At 36.5% G+C, this 19,718-nt stretch overlaps 1 protein-coding gene across 1 annotated transcript in view; it reads left to right on the top strand.

Moving 5' to 3' along the window:
• The first annotated feature begins 3,971 nt into the window (after positions 1–3,971).
• Positions 3,972–19,718, top strand: part of LOC122815604 (serine/threonine kinase receptor associated protein) — a 399,436-nt gene continuing 383,689 nt past the window's right edge. The window contains exons 1-3 of the mRNA XM_044088241.1: positions 3,972–4,457; positions 6,933–7,068; positions 11,476–11,557. Coding sequence (XP_043944176.1) covers positions 4,346–4,457; positions 6,933–7,068; positions 11,476–11,557 — 330 coding nt within the window. The 5' untranslated portion in view covers positions 3,972–4,345. The remainder of the gene's footprint in view (positions 4,458–6,932; positions 7,069–11,475; positions 11,558–19,718) is intronic.

Here is a 19,718-nt window from a genome sequence, read left to right as displayed (position 1 = left end):
ACTATTGAATTTATAATAGAAGTTTTTTCTTTTTTGGGGGGGTGCAGATGTTGTTGTACTTAAAGTTGTTGGTATATTGTTTTCTGCAAAAAACAAGTAATCTCCGTGGTATCCCCGAAGTCTCAAAACAACCCACTAAAGTGTAGTGGGTCTAAAAACAAAACAGTGTAAGAAACTTCTCTGTGTGGAAGATTTTCAGTCCATATATTTCTAGTTAATCACTGTATATTAATCAGATCAGACAATAGTAGTAGAAGTAGCGAACGTAAACTCGTCAAGTCAAAAAGTAATAATAGAAAATATATAATTCTACAGTATTACTAAGTATTCGAAAGTAATCCAAGCAAGGCAGGCAGTCTGTTTCCAGTCGAAAATCCTTTATTAAGTACACAGACAAGCGATCCAAGTAAAACAAAAATAGAGTAATAATTTCCTCACAAGCTTTCTAAATATATATATACTTTTTATCAGGCATGGGAGTGGTTTACTGTGCTGTAAAACAAAGTGTTATTGATACGCATGTTAAATTCACATCCCTTCCCCCATCAGTGTGACATTCGAGCTGGTCCTGCCCTACCTAGTAGCTGTCATAATAATATATAGCCCTAATGTACTTTAATGGTACATCTTATTTAACCAAATTATTAAGTCTGTGATTTTATACAAGGCAATTTACTACATGGCTGGAAATATATCAACCTTAGTTCATTTTGCGATCAAAAATTATATATAAATATATACATATACATTTTGCATGTAAAAATCAGTTTCTATTTTCATAACCTATTGTTAACAAAGATCGCTTTCGTCATTCTAGACTTCTTCAGGTCTGTGTACAAGAACTCTAAAAACCTATATAATTGTATAATTAGTTAGTACTGTTATTACCATCATTTTGAATAAAGTGGAAAAAAGAGAAGCAGAAAAATGTAAAAAAATATATGTATGATGATGGAAACAAAATATACACTTAAATGTCAAATGATTTAAAATGGTATTTAAAACCAATTTGTAGAAAAAAATAAAATAAAATACACTTAGTTGTGTTAACAATGTGGCAATTTTCTAAGTTCCAGTGCACTTTTAATTGAACAGTAGTAGTTTAGTCCAGGCTTTCTAAAAGAGTTCAGCTTTAATTGCCACATGAGTTCCTGTTTCTCCAGAATATTCGGGATGTCTCCTTCAAGATCACCCATGTCTATGCGATCCAGGATCTGGAACTTAAAATCTGTGTGTCTTTTATGAAGAGAAAGGTGTTTGGCTAGTGCATTATTTTTACATCCAGAGCGGATTTCTGACAGTGATAATGCTATTTACATTTTATTGACGATGTCTTTATTGTGTGGGAAGGTGACACCTTGCAGCTTGGAGATTTTATCACTTACCTCAATCAAACAACCCCCTTCCTGAAGTTTACCTCTTCCCATAGCTGTACTTCAACCACTTTCTTAGATATGCAGATTTCCAAGGACATCAACAATAACAGAATCACCACTGACCTATTCAGAAAACCAACAAGGGTTAACTTATTACTCCACGGTGAAAGTCTACATCCTACAAAAAACAAGTATAATGTAGTGAAATCCCAAGGCTATAGATTAGCTCGAATCACCACAGAGATAGGACCATTTTTGAGAAACCTGAACAACTTAGAGAATGATTTTCTAGTGAGAGGCTATCAAAGTCAGATGTTAAAAAACATCCTGGAGCCCATTATAGAACTGAAAACAATTGAAGCACCTTCACTCAACCTCCCCAGTAGAAAAATGTTAAGTAATCCCACAGAGAATAACAAATGCAAAAATAGCTGCATCCTGACATACACTTTTGATTATCACAGTATCAAAAATATTATTGAAGAAAACTGGGACATTGTCACAGGAAACCCTTTTCTGATTAACATCTTAGGTGAAGCACCATCATTTGTTTATAGGAAGGCCAGGAATATTAGAAGTTTTGTTGAATTTAAACCTAGACCATGTGAGAAAAGCAGTAAAAGATGTGAAACTAATTGTACATTTTGTATATTTATACAGCAAGGTGATAGTTTTTATTGCCCTTATTTAAAGAAGATCATTAAAACCAGTGCAGGGGGTGACTGTAACACTAAAGAAAGTAATTTACAGGGCACAGTGCAATGAAGGTGATGCATTCTATGTGGGCAAGACTGTAAATAAACTCAAGCGAAGGATTTCATGTCATCTGTCAGAAATCCGCTCTGGATGTAAAAATAATGCACTAGCCAAACACCTTTCTCTTCATAAAAGACACACAGGTTTTAAGTTCCAGATCCTGGATCGCATAGACATGGGTGATCTTGAAGGAGACATCCTGAATATTCTGGAGAAACAGGAACTCATGTGGCAATTAAAGCTGAACTCTTTTAGAAAACCTGGACTAAACTAATACTGTTCAATTAAAAGTGCACTGGAACTTAGAAAATTGCCACATTGTTTACATGACTAAGTGTATTTTATTATATTTTTTTCTACAAATTGGTTTTAAATACCATTTTAAATCATTTGATATTTAAGTGTATATTTTGTTTCCATCATCATACATATATTTTTTTACTTTTTTCTGGTTCTCTTTTTTTCTACTTTATTCAAAATGATGGTAATAACAATACTAACTAATTATACAATTATATAGGTTTTTAGGGTTCTTGTACACAGACCTGAAGAAGTCTAGAAGGACGAAAGCGATCGTTGTTAACAATAGGTTATGAAAATAGAAACTAATTTTTACATGCAAAATGTATATTTATATATAATTTTTGATCGCAAAATGAACTAAGGTTGATATATTTCCAGCCATGTAGTATATTGCCTTGTATAAAATCACAGACTTAATAATTTGGTTAAATAAGATGTACCATTAAAGTACATTAGGGCTATATATTATTATGACAGCTACTAGGTAGGGCAGGACAGCTCGAATGTCACACTGATGGGGGAAGGGATGTGAATTTAACATGTGTACCAATAACACTTTGTTTTACAGCACAGTAAACCACTCTCATGCCTGATAAAAAGTATATATATATTTAGAAAGCTTGTGAGGAAATTATTACTCTATTTTTATTTTACTTGGATTGCTTGTCTGTGTACTTAATAAAGGATTTTCGACTGGAAACAGACTGCCTGCCTTGCTTGGATTACTTTCGAATACTTAGTAATACTGTAGAATTATATATTTTCTATTATTACTTTTTGACTTGACGAGTTTACGTTCGCTACTTCTACTACTATTGTCTGATCTGATTAATATACAGTGATTAACTAGAAATATATGGACTGAAAATCTTCCACACATAGAAGTTTCTTACACTATATTGTTTTCTGCCATACTCTGGAGTCCAGGGATGTTTAGTGTTATGTAAAACTAAATGAAAACACCTAAAAACATATTTTCGGAGAAGTGACGAGTATTGTGCATTTGCCCTACTAACCCTGTAAAATAATAGAAGGTCCAAACGAAATAAACTACACTTAGAGATGGAGAGATCAGAAAATTTCACACGTAAAAAGTAAACATGTCAGTATTAGACACCGTCGCTATATAGGGTTGCCACCTTTTCAAATGCCCAAAGTGGGACATTTTTTTGCAGAAATGTGAGATTTTGCAGGACAAAACTTACCCACAGCCAGTCCAAAGGACAGAACTTCTCTCTTTTGCCAAAATAAAAGCTTATTGTATAGCATTTGAGTTGCTTATGATATTTCCTATAATATTTATGTGCTTCAGATACAAAATAACTGTTTTATGCAACTATTAAAGAAATCTTAAGAAATATATTTTATCTTAAAACCTCAGGACATTTGCCATTTTTTAGGTTTTTTCTCAGGACACAACTGCCCAAAGAGGGACAGGTAGTAACCCTATCGCTACAGCAATGTCAATCGGAACTCAAAACAAAGAAAAGCCAACCAGCCGGTATCAAATAGGATGCTGTACATACTGTTCGTCAATTCCGGCATTCTTCCGGTTTATGTACTTCCCCACGCAAGTCTCAAGCTTCTTCCCTGGCTGATATGTTTTTATTTTAGTTGGCAGCTTAGCGGTTGCTTGCTTGTAACATTCTTGATGATCCCGCTTTGGGAGTTGGTAGGGCAGGTTCAGAAGATATGTTTTTGATGACACCCTTGTATTGTTATACTAAGTAACATATCTTCTACTGAAGCAGAACCCGAGAGTTTTAAGGCTCTGCGCGTTTATCATATACACACTGCCAGTGTTACAGCTCGAGGACTTTTAACAGTTGTGTTTTTGCCGAGTTCTAAAATACTGAACACATTTGGATTTGGACGCGTTTGTTTGTAATTTAGTTTAAAGAGACGGTTTAATGGCTTTGAGGCAGACTCCGCTAACTTGCTCTGGTCATACTAGGCCGGTGGTTGATTTAGCTTTCAGTTGCATTACTCCATACGGCTACTATTTAATTAGCGCTTGCAAAGGTAAATAATATTTATAAATTATATTATGTTGGATGGATTTTTAGCAGTGTACACTGGTGTCATTGGTACTACGGCCCGAGTGAGCCCTGTGTATGCTTATGCGGTCGTTTATCAGTTTGACGATAATTGTTATGATGCCTTTGCATTTTATTTAAGGTGTAGTTTAATGTAATCACACGAAGCATAATTATCAAGACTAAACAAATGGACAATGTTGTACACACTCTCTCCCCGTCTCTCTCTCTCTCTATACACACACAGTTTTCACTTAACTTTGTTTTAGAATTATTCTGCGAACTTTCAGAACGTGTTACTTTGTGGGCTGCAGATAATTTATTTGAAAGAAAAAAAAAGAAATGTAATACCTACCATTCCTGTCTTTATTGTGGTAGGGAGTTTAATTTGGCGTCACTTTCCCTTCCTTAGTAATGATGCAAACAACACAGCTAAGTCTCTTTGTAGGTTGCCTTAACATTGCCACGGACATTCCCTGTAATGTAGTTATAAAGGCAGGTAGAGGCATGTATATGCATTATTAACAACTATATCTTTCCAGAACAAAAGTGGTGTATGTATGGCAAAATAACGCCTAAGCCAGTCATTATGGAATTGAACAGAAAAACAAACTGCTGTGAGGCAGTAGCGCTCCCCACTGAAGCACTGTGCTGCCCCCATAACCCCCCCTAAAAACAGTTTACCTCATACTAAGTTATTTTTTAAACTGTGCATGGTGTGTGTCAAAGTATGAAACCGGTATGGGTCCTTCCAAGTAATAGTAAATTTATGGTGGGGGAATTGGAACTGTAATTTACTTAAGAATTTGTATGTCATGTCTTGCCTTAGGTTTTTGTTTGGGTCTCTGCTTTGATCCTCTTGATTGCCTCTTTGGTCCTCTTCAAAAGCAACCTTGACGATTGGATGGGAGAAAGGAAATTCACCCCGGGGATCATGTCATTTGCCCTGCTAGACAGGAGTCCAGGGAAGTGAATAGTGTGGGAGGAGGTAGCCGGGGAATTGTTATGGCTAGGCTTGTATAGGCCCTAGGGCTGATAGCTTTAGTACCAACCTATGAACCTAAGCTGCAAAGACATGGTAGTTGTTGATTTGACAGCGCTTACCTGTAGTTCATTCTGTTGCGGTAGAATGGCATCCTGTTCCTGTCCAAGAATGTTTCCTTAACTTGTATCTGGGGTTTGTATGGATAAGTTGGAGTAATCACCCCTTTTATAACATTAATAGGATGAAATTTGTTCCAAAATTATTTGGAAAACGTGGAGTGGAGAGATTTATAGGGTGAAATTTATTTCAAAACTTGTTGGATAACACAGAGTGCGAGTTAAGCATTTTGGACTGCTGATAGCAGAAGTTCCAGCTGTCACTACCCCAAACAGAGTGCCAGGCTGACTGCCATCTGGCAAGGGTGCAATGTACTTGTGCCTTTTGATAAAATGTCAGTTTTGATTGTGTTAGCCAGATTCAGATGTTAATAAATAAAATCATATTTGTCTGCACATCTGATAACTAAAATGGTGACACATACTATTGCAGACCCTATAGCCTACAAAGGTGTATTTTGTCTTTCCCAGATTGAGTAGATCCCCACTCATGTATTGAAACGATTGATTGCTATCCCATTCTGAAAATGAAATTATGCACATGGTTAGGCCATTGAAAGTAAGTATCCACTGTCACAACAAAAGTGCATAGAAAAAACCTTTCAGCTGATGCAGTATTTGGTGACTGTAATTTTATGGCATGAGACCAAAGCTGTGTTGGTAGAGTGGAGGCATTTGATTGCCTTTTTATAAAGTAACACATTCAATGGTTTATTTGTAATTGTTTGCTTGCATATTTGATTGTCTTACTGTGAATTATTGTTACAATGCTAACAGTGGGTTTTAGCAATAAATGCAGTTGAGTGCTTCACTATCGAAATAATGGATTACTTGGTGTCAGAATTCAAAGTGTCAGCTCTAAGCATTGTCACTATCCTTTTAGCTACCCACAGCTGTCTGCAGTAGTTATGGTATTTTTTATTGTTCATTTATCAATTTTTCTAACTAAAAAAACTTCTAAGTATTGTTTTATGCTTAGATCAGACGTTATAATGGATTTGGAGAGAATGTAGTCCTTAAGTTGCTGCCACACTTGATATGGCTAGTTTGGTCCTCAGAGTTGGTGGGTACAGGTGTGTATGAAAGAGATGGGTAGCAGCCTAGTGGCTGAATTATGCAACCATTTATTCAAACAGTTATTGCTGTTTTCTGACATCATTTTATATTCTGTAGTTCATATTGTTTGGGCTTCTTCTGCACCAAAGGCTAATTATCTGCTTTTAAGTCCTGAAATTTCAAAATTGAAAATTGTTCATCTATAAATTTGGACCCTTAATTTTAAAGGCAGATATTTTATGTTCTTAACAGTTATAAGCAGCCTGAAAAGGAATTTCAGATTTTCTCTTCTCTCTTCTTGCAGATGGTAAGCCTATGTTACGCCAAGGTGATACAGGTGACTGGATTGGCACATTTCTGGGTCACAAAGGTGCTGTCTGGGGTGCTACATTAAATAAAGATGCTACTAAAGCAGCTACAGCAGCTGCAGACTTCACAGCGTAAGTTGTCTTGCATTCAGAAATTTCCATTCTATGTTTATTAGTTTTATTATGAAAGGCAGGTTGGTTCTGTTTAATTTGTCCTTATTTGTATGTGCACATGGTATTCATGCACAAATTTATAAAGCTTTTTTTGCCCGTAGTACTTAATATAGGTTCCTACGTTTTTTGTTGAGTGTTACTACAGGCTTTCCTTTAAAAGATCATGCAAGACTCTTGACTGTACTTTCTTTTTAACAATGTTCTTATGTTCTTAGTCATACCAAGGTATAATACATTTATTTCTGTGATGCCCAGTCAGACCATCCAGGTAAACAAATGAAAAAAAATAAAAGAATTGTATAGCTGTGCTTGGAAAATGTTTACTTTTGTTCCCATGCTTTTTGATTGTACACATTCTGTAAAACGGGGCTAGACACCTTGAAAATTAATCTGTATAATATTTCTGTAGAGCTTATTTTTCAGCTAAGATTGGATATCTGGTTTGATAGAATTGCTTTCATCTATGTCTTCCATGTCAAAACTCCAAACCAGAATTTGTGTGCTGTTTCAGGGATTATTAGAACACTCACCAGACTCCAAGTAAACTATTTGTGGTTTAAAGTGGATATTTATAGGATAATCAAATGAAGGAGGCATACTCACAGGTATTGACACTTCAGGTTTATAAGCACTTGTATTGGGTTCAGTTATGTGCATCTTATTAATGCCAGACTCTAAAGGTATATATTTCATGGGTTAACTTGGATTTAACAAACACATTTTTGTGGACACTAATACTTCATCAGTAGTGGTAGATGATGTGCTGTGTGCTGAAGAAACTTCAGGAGATCTTTGTACTACTGCTGTAGTTCTCTGAAGCAGGTGAATAATGGGTGTCTTCTGTTTCAGTTATCTTTACCTTGAATCCTTGGATAATCTAGGAGAGTTCACTTCATGAAGTAATTGTCTCTTCAGTCTTTTTTTTTTTTTTTTTTTTTTTTTAATTCTGTCATTTCCAAATGTAACATTTTATTTTTTTATCAAATTCTTGATTTGTTACTCTGAAATTTGAATGTTTACTTTTTTGTACAGTTCGTACTATATGTTTAACTTGTTTCTTTTGAGGATATATGGAACTTGAGATCATGTGTTTTACACTTTAAATGTAAAAAAAACTCATAACTGACAATGTGGTCTGTTGTCTCTGATTGCATCTTGTGTCTCACAAAATGGGCTTAAGGACAGATGTTGGTTTATGGTATCTCTCAGTTGCATGGCTTCAGGAATCTTAGAATAATGATCATTGTAAGCAAAGTAATGTTTTCATGGTGAAACAAGTCTTTAGTAACTTTCTTCTGTAGTAAAAGTAGAATTTCACAAGGTTTGTTATTCTTTCTAATTCTAACTTCTGTATAAGTTGCACATCTTAGTTTCTGATTTGTTCTGTGTGCAATGTCATGCTAGGCCAAACAACTTCAAATAGAGCTCGTGTCCAGATGTGATTTGTGAATTACTCAAAGCAAACTGTTTTAGTTATGAATCTCTTTCCTCTTCCTCCACCACCTTGTAGCACTGACTGTTCCATTTTGTATGGCGGAAATAAGCTGTTAAGAGGTGTGTGTGTGCCTGTTAGAGTTCACTAATTGAATCTCTTTCCTCTTCCTCCACCACCTTGTAGCACTGACTGTTCCATTTTGTATGGCGGAAATAAGCTGTTAAGAGGTGTGTGTGTGCCTGTTAGAGTTCACTAATTGTAGTGCTGGGACTTCGGTGTACATGGAAGAACTTAAAAGGTGTGTGTTATACAATTCCCCACAAATATGTTGTTTTCTAACAATTATTTAATAAGGTAATATGATTTTATTGATTTTGCCACTTCCACAATATTATTAAAAAGGAGGTAGAAGATTGATCTAGTATAGCTCTCCGCTTGGTTACCAAATGATAACCTTATCCTAAATGCCCAAAAATAATATTTGGAAGTTGACAAACTTTCCTCAATCCCTCTAAACTGGAATGAAATGGCCAGCAGCTGTGAGCACCTTGAAGCAAGCTAATACCTTGTTAGCCTAACTGGTCCTGCACATTAGTGTAGTAAATGCTCATTTCTTAAGTGTCCCCTAAACAAGTCACACCCTCCCCCATACACACACTTCAGACATACCAGTACCCAAGCATGCCAACACATCTGTCTCCTTCCGTAGCCCTTACTCTAACCGAAACATGCAACCACTCAAGCACGTGCTTATACACACTCCACTGTCGTTCTGAATTTTCTTCACTCCACTCCTGTGCTTCTAACATTGATATTGAGCACTCTCTTTGATTATTTCTGCACTCAACAAATCATATATTCAACCACTTCTGACCCTGAAAAATCTTTTTGACCAACTGAAAGCTAATTGTATGGAACGTTTCATGTACTTGTGTTCCAGTGCTTGTTTTTTCCTGTTAATGATTGTGGGGAAGCTACAGTCTTTCCAAGCACTAAGTGGGCATAAAACAGTGAACCAGTCGTAGTTGGGATGCTGGTCCATCACAGGATACTATTGCACCCAACACATACAGGAGTGCCATTTTACTTTTGGGCATATCCATTATTCGTCCTAGGAAACTGAAAGCACCAATGAAACCTCATGTAGATGTAGATGACATGCAGACTCCCAGTATGGGAACCAAACTGTGTGAACAAACTGCTGTGAGGTGCACTGTTGAAAAAAGTTATTTTATCCCATGAAAAAAGGGATAGTGTAACCTAGATATTGATTTCAAAAACCTTTCTTGAAGTGATCTTGGAGCATTCTTAAAATTTAGTTTTAAATTATTGTAACTAAGGAGTGCATTTTTGCTAGGCCTGTGGATACTTGAAATTTTCATATTGAGTTGTAACACTTGGCGGTGATTTGGATTTATTTTAAAAATGAAAGGAAGATTATATGTTTTTATACTTATGACGTCAGACTGTGTAACAATAAATTTGGCAGTTGTGGGGAGGAGTGCTAGCTTTGTAATGTATGAGCAAAAGAAGAGCATAACTCATCATTCCAAAATGAATATAAAAAAATGTATTATAAATGAAAGGGTTATTGGACACGTGTTCAGCAGAACTTGCATCTCCTACAGTTTTGTCAGATATAAAATGTTCAGAAAGCATGTACATTGAACTGTCTAAATACATTTTATGAAGTAAATACTTGTAAGTTTTATGCAGGGGCAAGTCCCAATGTGCACTGCAGCTTTTCAGTTTGCCCAGAGATCACACACTAGTGAAAAATAAGAAAACTCCAAAAACCTGCAGTGACCACATTCAGCAGCCTTACTGTAATTCAGTGTACCTGCTCTTCAACTTAACTTGTCTTTGATTTAACAGGTAGTTGAGCAGTGTATCGAGGTGATTTAAATAAACCAGTTTGCAGCAGTAGTAATGCATTTTGGCTGTCCCACTGAAGTAGTTGTAGGGCATCCAGCTTTGCTACATGAGGAGCTGGGACTAGTTAGAGACCCAAAAGCCTAGTAAAAGTCTTTTGGCTTTTCCTGATTAGGGGTCGCAATGGCGGATCACTGGTCTGCTTATGATTGGCAGTGAATTTTTACCATGTCGAGTCACCAGCCCAGTGCCCAGCCTTCACAGAAGGGACACACTCGCGCACCTACCTGCATGTCTTCTAATGTTCAGTCGATCACAGGGAGGGCATGCAGACTCCACACTGAAGGCACTCCATCCAAGAATCGAACCGGAGAGCCTCTTGCTGTGAGGCGACAATGCTAACTGCTGCACCACCGTGGCCAACATCCAAAAGCCTAGTAAGAAAGGAAGGAATGAAGATTTTTGAGCATTCTGGTTTACTTGTTTGTGCGAGGGGGGGGTGTAGATGTGCGGCATTAATGGGTGGGTATTTTAAAGGGTCAAAAGCAGATTTCATACACTGAATGCATGTTGGTGCACAGATTTTGTTTGCTTTGAAGGCCGTGCAGAGTGTTTGCCATGGGAATATTGTAGCATTGTAAGAATGCATACCCCCCCTCCCCAAACACACAGTCCTTGGAATGTACAACACAACTGACTTCACTTTCAAAGGAAAGGGTAGTTGAACAAAAAATATGTGTTGCATCCCACAAACTTGTTTTCCTCTCTGCCAATGTGACATTTCTTGTGGGAGGAGTGAGGTATTTTTTTCCTTGAAAACGCAATTGAAAGAAAACTTGCTTTGTTTTGGTAAGTCATGGAAAGTGTGATGGAATTATTCCATCTGTATGTGTGTTAATATGCATAATTTTGGATTTGATATAGAGCACCCTTTTGCTCCTAACTCTACTGTTGTGACGCTTTTTCTTGAGTGTTTATATTTTTAATGTTTAGTTTGCCTTGCAATAATTTTAGTTATAAATCTTGGAATCCTTATGCTTTTTTTTTTCTTTGTCCAGCAAAGTATGGGATGCTGTTACAGGTGATGAAATGATGACATTAACCCACAGACATATTGTCAAAAGTGTGGATTTTACACAGGTATGTTGTAGGCTTATACATAGGTAATCAATTTTTAAACATCTTTATTAAATTATTACTTGTGACAAAGGCAAACAATCGGACTGTATTATGAAGTTTACATTTGCGAACATTATAGGGTATGTTAGTGTGTGATTTCTTGTCTAAGGAACATCACAAAAATGATTAAATTACTGCCTTTTCTTAAACATTTTTCCTGCTCCAAAACATTTTTCTGCATGTCTCATTTGCATTTTTCTGTGTAACTTACTCATACACTTTTCTGAAGATCCCATTTCCTGTTCTCATCTCTGTTAACAATATTCACTACTTCAAGTATAGTTGATTTTAGATTTTGATTTCCATTTCGTAGTAATTGCTTTTTTGGGAGCCACCAGAATTTAACTTAAACAAGGCCCTACTGTGTATCTAGGCAATTCAGATCTTGCATCCCAGCTCAAGAAAATCATTTTCTGAGTTGCACTCATTTGCTCAACCAGTATTTCTGACTGAGTACTCTGTAGAGAATTTTTAACATCTGCCAACTCATTACACTCCCAAAACCTATGTTCGCAGTTCTCTTTCTTCCCCCAACACACCTTCAATATTTGCCACCTACTGGAGGAAAACTTCTTTGTAGTTTGCTTGGGGTATAAAAGTATTTATGCAAACACTCAAATGAAAAAAAAAAAATCCTAAAACCTCTAGACCTTTTCGCATATTTGGGAACTATACATATATCCTCTCATTGCTTCTTTGGGGAAGAGAGGTTACATCTGCAATTCACTATCTTTTCTAAAATCTTCTGATTTATTAGTTATGCAGTATTTTATATGCCCTACCAATCCATTTTTAATATCTATTTCTGTTATAGATTCAATTAAAAACTCAATTAGTGCAGGCCTTTCACTTGGGATTCATCCATGCCTGCCTATATTCTGATATTGGTTCCTGATAGGGAAGGCAATCACTACATTGCAGTCTAAATGTCTTCTTTGCCTCTTCCCATTCTATTAGCTTCCTTCACTAATTACCTTGGTTTCTTTGCCAGCGTTTTCCAGGAAATTCCAGTCCCCTTTTGTTTGTTCTGTGTACCCCTAATTGCAGTCATCCTTATTGGCAGAATCTTTTCTTCATTCCCATGTTGGCTTAGTTCTTGCTATACTTTTTGCTGCTTTATGAATATAATATTCTGTTTAACTGTTATTTCAGGATCTATGCCCAAAATCCCATTCTTTCCTTATTTCTGGAATTACCCCTTACTTCATAGTCTTCATCAATCATCCTTTTACACAGAGTTGTAGTTTTCTGCTTGTGTTATGTATAAGAGCCTTGACTTTGTAGCTCTGTAATACAAAACCTTTGTTGGGAGGCTCAACTTATCCCACTTCACTCTTGCCCTGTTCCTCTCACAAATAAAGTTCCTTCAGCTATTAATTGCGGTCCACAACTACTCCTGTTTGAGTAAAAATATTCTTGACCTGTGTATTAGACTAAAGGGACTTAAAAGTATTCTTACTGCTCTTGCTATCCATATCCACAGGCAAGAGCTGCCAGTTTCTCAGTTTTTGTATTGTTTTTGTCTAGTCTGTTCCCACATATTCTTAGCTGCCATAACTAAATATTTTTTTAATCCATACTCTTAAATATTTACCATTTGTGGTTACGTGATAAAATTATTGCTGGATCAATTTATCTGTGGGCACAGTTTATAGCTATAGCCTTTGTTTTATCCTCTCTAATTTTATATCCCCCCCCAAAAAAAAGACAGATCTCCAAGTTCTTTTCTGGTTCCTTCGGGTGCAGATATCTGCAAATAATTTCAACTTTTCTTAAGCACCATACAGATTATACCCCTGAATTTCTCACTTCCTTATTTTCTTTGCCAGTGATTCTAAGTGTAATGCAAATAAAAGGGAAAGAGGCCATCCCTGCCTGGTTCCTCTGTTCAGGCACAACTTAATTACAGAGAAACCCTCGTAATTCCTCTTATTTCCTTCTAATTAAAGGGCAACTATGGGATATTAAAGCAGATTGCTCAACCTGCTGTCTCTTTTAGTCCCTGTTCATTGATACAGCCTCGAAAAATCCCCCATGCAGCTTTAAAAACAAATTTACTCAACTGTTTTCCCTGTTAGGCTTCCTACCTTTCCGTACTGTTTTACTTTCACTTTAAAAAAACAAGTTGAAAAAGCTCTAACTGGCTCTGAAATGATGTCACACCTGCCAGAGCTCTTGCTCTAGCTACCGGGACGTTTCCTCCCCCAAAGTGATGTAATCCTTGCCTGATTTGCATGCTGTATAGAAGAACTAGTGGACCTCCCACATTGTGATGTCAGAGCTGCCTTGCCCAGCCCACTCTTAACCTAGCAACAGTGTCAAACTATAATCTCTCTTTTTTCTGAAGAGCCTTACCGATATGTGACAAAGTAAAGGCAGAAGCATAATAGTTGCAAAAACTAACAGCATAAATTTGCAATGACCATGCCATAGACATTAATTGCATGTTTTTACATAAGCAGATGTCTGCCACAATTAATCGACAACACTACATCAGAATGCAAGACGTATGTAATACCGTAATTTTCTTAGATTACCACTTAAAGCATGTGGGGTGGTGTCATGCAAATCTGTGAAATATTTTGTGTTTGTAGTGCATCGTTTGTTGGCTATTTAACCATACAGGAAAGAAAAATAAGTGGGAGTTTGATGCTTTGCAAAACAGTGATTATTCCTAGTGCTATGGAGCTTGGTTCTAAATTTGACAGAGTACATTAGTCTGGTCACCTACTGTGAGCTGTCAATCACATGCAGATAATGGGTCAAATTACCCTTAGCTCTTTGACAGCTAGAGAAGGTAGGTGTGAAAGGAGAGGGGAGATAACTTGGACTAGATTTCAGTTTTCACAAAAGAAATCAAGTTAGCATTTCTAAGAAGACAGAGCAATAAAATGCACTTTGCAGTTCTGTTCTGTAGCATTTGCACTGCTTGTGTTTTGAAGTAGTCATTGAAAAAGGTTAAAATTTTAACCAAATGTAGGTGACTATAACACAGCGGTGAATGCCTGTAAAATCAGTGCAGTGACAGGAGCTTTAGGGAAAACGTGGCAGATCTGATGCAGTTTTTTGGAGACAAACCATGCATTCTGGGATACTTAGAGGCAGACTAAACAGTCAGAATTATTTCACGATGCCAGACCCCATGTAGTCAGTTTTTTGAGTTTGTGGGTGCGGTTGTCCTTTAACCTTATTATTGTATCAGGAAATGTAAATGCTTCCATGACCTACTCACAAAGTCTCTGTTTATTCTGAATGCTTTTCTATATAAAAACCCACCAATAACAGCAGTATTTTATTACGTTCTGCTTCCCCCAGATTATCATTGTGCTAAATGTTTGCCTCCCCCTCCACAAAACCACATTGGTCCATTCCTAATAATTACAACATCACCTTTGCTATTTTAGCCATTAAATGGACGTACTTCTTTTTAGTTTACATTTGTTTACCAGGAAAGTCCGACTGGAACAAGGTCCATTTACAGCAGAGGCCCAGGGAGAAAAGCTCCATAACATAACAGTACAAATACAACAAATGACAAAACAAATTTCTGTACAGAGGCATATGTACAGTAAGAGCTCCATGTCTTTATATGACAACACATAATCCACGAATGACAGAAAATTTCTATACAGTGGCATATATACAATCAAGGAGATTTTTTGTACCTTAGTTTGTTTGAGCAAGCTTGGTATATAGATAGGAAAACTTTGAATTCCATATTGGTAGTACAAAGCATAAAAATGAAGAAATGGAATCTGGAAAATCATGCTATTCGGGAGATATGTCATAGTGTGAGAAATGGTTTGTAGGATAGTAGTTCCTGATGAGGAGTATTTGAATAGTACAGAATAGCTGAGGGTAAGCAGTGAGGAGATGGTGTGGCAAGTTAGGAGGAGAGCAGAAAAGATTTTATGTGATACAGGGACAGAGCCATGATTGCAAGAGGTGTGACTTTAGTGATGTCTTAAAGTGAGATGGGATGGTGCAGAGGAGATACTTTGGGGGAGGTTATTCCATTCCCTAGCAATGGTGTGGGAGAATACACACTTTATAATCGTAGTTTAGAATTGAGATGGGACTATATGAAGGTGGAAAAAGATGAGTCTTTACTGTCTAGATGTTACCCTGGCCTTTTTCCAGGAATTTGGTGCCTCCCCTCCTTTTAAAATAATGTTCAACAAAATCTTCCAGATTCTCATCATTTTCCCCTCCTGACTTCCAGAATGCCATCTATTCCTGGAGACTAGTTGTACATCATTTTTATCTCATCTCCTCCCCTCCTATCTTAACTGTTAGTTGCTGAGCCGCCGCCTACCTCTAACCTTGTCATATAGAAGTCTTCCATAGATATTTCCATTTGTGCTTTTTCTTGATTTTTTTCTTCCCCACTTCTCTCTCTATGTATGTGTGTGTGTGTGTGTGTGTGTGTGTGTGTGTGTGTGTGTGTGTGTGTATATATATATATATATATATATGTATATGTGTATATGTGTATGTGTGTATATATATATATATATATATATATATATATATATATATATATATATATATATATATATATATATATATAAAATTTTTTTTTTTTGTAAAATTTCAAACATATCTCTTAATACCTTTTACAAGTTCTCTGCTGCCTGTGTTTGGCAACAGCCCTTTCTAATTTCTGTTGCCTAAGTCGTTGTACCTTGTGCTCTGGAGCTGTCAAGAAATGGTTGCTTAACAGCAATCTCTCTAAACTCCTACATATTATCCAGGTGCCCCCTTGTTTTCTCTTTAGCACTCAGCAATTGCGTCTCCTCCTCTTCTGTGAGATTCCCCTTATTTTGTAATAATTATTTAGAGAGATTGAAAGGTTTGTTTCTTTTTAACAAGATCTTTTTTCTTTTATTTCTGCTCTAGTTTTAAACTCTGCCTTCATTTTATACCACTAACTAGCTAGAACATCTGGAGTTACTTCTATCTTCCTTAATAACTTCTGGATAATTTACACTACTCATTCCTTAAATTCCTCTCTTTTTAACAGGTAGGTGGGGAAGCACCAGTTTTTCATTTTTACTTCATCACTCTGCATTTTTGTCTTGGTAATTATTGATGCATGATCTGAAAGCGTTATTGGATGCATATTAAAGTTCTCAATTAAATGATCATGTTCTTGTGAAATATAATCTCTATTAAGTCTAGCCCAGTTATTGCACTTTGGGGAGTAATACAGTGGAAGTGTACACACCCCTGTTAAAATGCCAAGTTTTTGTGATATAAAAAAAAATGAGACCACAATAAATAATTTCAAAACTTTTCCCACCTTTAATGTGACCTATAACCTGTACAATTCAGTTGAAAAAAATCTGTTGGAGAAAAATATAGAAAATAAACGTACAATAAGCTGGTTGCATAAGTGTGCACACCCTTAACTAATACTCTCTTGAAGCACCTTTTGATTTAATTACAGCATTCAGTCGTCTTTTAGTTTATCAGCATGGCACATCTTGACTTGGCAATATTTGCCCATTCTTCCTTGCAGAAGTGCTCCAAATCTGTCAGATTTTGAGGGCATTTCTTGTGCACAGCCCTCTTTAGGTTACCCCGTGGATTTTCTATTGGATTTGGGTCTGGGTTGTGGCTGGGCCATTCCAAAACTTTAATATTCTTCTGGTGAAGCCATTCTTTTGTTGATTTGAAAGTATACATGGGAGTCATTGTCGTGCTGAAAGGTGAAATTCCTCTTCATCTTCATCTTTCTAGCAGATGCCTGAAGGTTTTGGGCTAAAAGTGACTGGTATTTGGAACTGTTCATGATTCACTCCACCTTGACTAAATCCCCAGTTCCAGCTGAAGAAAAGCAACCCCAAAGCATGATAGTGCCAATACCATGCTTCACTGTGGGGATGGTGTTCTTTTGGTGATGCAAAGTGTTGTTTTTGTGCCAAATGTACCTTTTGGAATTGTGGCCGAAACTTTCAGCCTTGGTCTCATCAGACCATAACACCTTTTCCCACATGGTTTTGGGAGACTTTATGTACTGTTTTGCAAATTCTAGCTGGGCCTGGATGTTTTTCTGTGTAAGAAAAGGCTTCCGCTTGCAACCCTACCCCATAGGCCAGACGTATGGAGAATACGGGAGATTGTTGTCAGATGTAGTACACAACCATTACTTGCCAGAAATTCCTGCAACTTCTTCAGTGTTGCTGTAGGTCTCTTGGCAGCCTCCCTGACCAGTTTTCATCTTGTCTTTTTTTCATTAATTTTGAAGGGACGTCCAGTTCTTTGCAACATCATTGTTGTCCCATATTTTCTCCACTTTTTGATGACTGTCTTCACTGTGTTCCATGGTATATCCAATGCTGTGAGCATTTTTTTGTACCCTTCTCCTGATTGATACCTTTCAACAATGCAATCCCCTTGCTTTGTAAATACTCTGCGAACTATGGCTTTTGCTGTAGCAGGCAATTGAGTAAAATTTTGTACTAGGACAGCTGAACTTCATTTGGGGTTGATCAGAGTCTCTTTAATTGATGGCAGGTGTGTACCCAAGAAGACTGAATGTTGTAATTAAAGCAAAAGGTGCTTCAACAAAGTTTTAGTTTAAGGGTGTGCACACTTATGCAACCAGCTTATTGTATGTTTTTTTTTTACATATATTTTTTCCCCTAAGAGATTTGTTTTTCAGTTGAATTGTGCAGGTTATAGACCACATTAAATGTGGGAAAAGTTTTGAAATGATTTATTGTGGTCTCTCTTGTCGCAAAACCCTGGCAACAGGGGTGTGTATACCTTTTTATATCCACTGTATTATCTTGCTTCCTGTTAGTGATTTCACTTCTTTCAAACCAAATGCTCTCATAAATTTCTTTAGAAATCTACCATTTTGTTTTTTATATTCCCTTCTAGGTCCCCCAGATACATCTTCACTGTTGCAAATCAAGTTTCAGTACCCATCTAGAAGTAGTATTCCCTGCTGAAAGCTGATGATCTTTCCCATTTTGCTCCAAAACAGCAGCTTTAGATGGAATATAAATGCATGCTAGCATAATCCCTATCCCTAGTAGCCCCTTACAAATCTGCCATTATTACCTTTTTTCTCCCCTTCTGTCACTACTGGAGCTTCTCTGGCAATTACTATAAGCTCAACTCTTTTCTGTTGTCTCTGATATTCTGCATAATGTGCATCTTGAAGTACTTTTTTTTTTATCAAATTCACACGTTGAGTTCTTTCCAAGTGGGCCTCCTGTAGCATTGCTATTTGCACTGTGCATTTAATATTTAAAGTGCCCTTTCCTTTTTGTCTGTACCTGCAAAACCATTCACATTCCAAGACAATTTAAAGTGAGTCCCCATTATAAGAAGTCATTATTCCTGTCTATTACATATGGCACCTTTTTTGCGTTTTATATTGTGAAAAGTTTGTTAGAAGTACTATGAAGGAAAAAAAACTTCCTCCTCCCCTTCCGTCAGAGTCCTTCCAAACATTAATAATGTGAAGTAAGGCAGATTTCTTGGAGTTCCCGACAAGTTTGACAAAGTCAATGAAAGTCCAGTCTTTCCATTATTCTTATATAGCTGTATTTCACAAATGTGATTGATGCTTTTTAGTCTCCCATTTATTCACTAATTTCATTTTGCTTGTGGTCTTTTATTCATCTCCAAATTTTGGTTCATTTCCACAGTGTTTCTGATTCTTACTGGTCAACTCCTGTGCTTTTCTCTGTATCAGGTATTTTCCTTTGGAACAGTGAAGTTACTGGCAAAGTCTTGTCTATGTGCTTTATTAGAAGAATGAGAAACCTTTGGTCTCTTTTGGCAATAGCAAGGAAAAGTATTACTGTAAAATGGAAAAGCAAAAAAGTTCTTTCATTTTCTGAGTTTCTATTGTTGGCCAAAACTGTATGTAATAGAGAACTTAACTTTTGCTTCAAGAACATCAAGAATAACACAAAAGAAATTATCTTGGATGAAGCTTAAAACGTTACTGGATAAAATGTAAGAATTTTAATTGAAGTAGATTAATGTTATGGGCATTGTACATAATTTTGTTATAGTTATATTGTCTGTACTTGTATTAAGTTCTAATTGTATAAATGATTTAGAAAATTTTACGTTTTTTGTGAAAATCAATAAAAAATAA

The sequence above is a fragment of the Protopterus annectens genome, chromosome 11.part0 (genome assembly GCF_019279795.1).
Source record: "Protopterus annectens isolate FY-2018-M chromosome 11.part0, PAN1.0, whole genome shotgun sequence".
Lineage (NCBI taxonomy): Eukaryota > Metazoa > Chordata > Ceratodontiformes > Protopteridae > Protopterus > Protopterus annectens.
The sequence above is the reverse complement of the archived record's forward strand: the minus strand, read 5'-3'. Positions and strand labels throughout refer to the sequence as shown.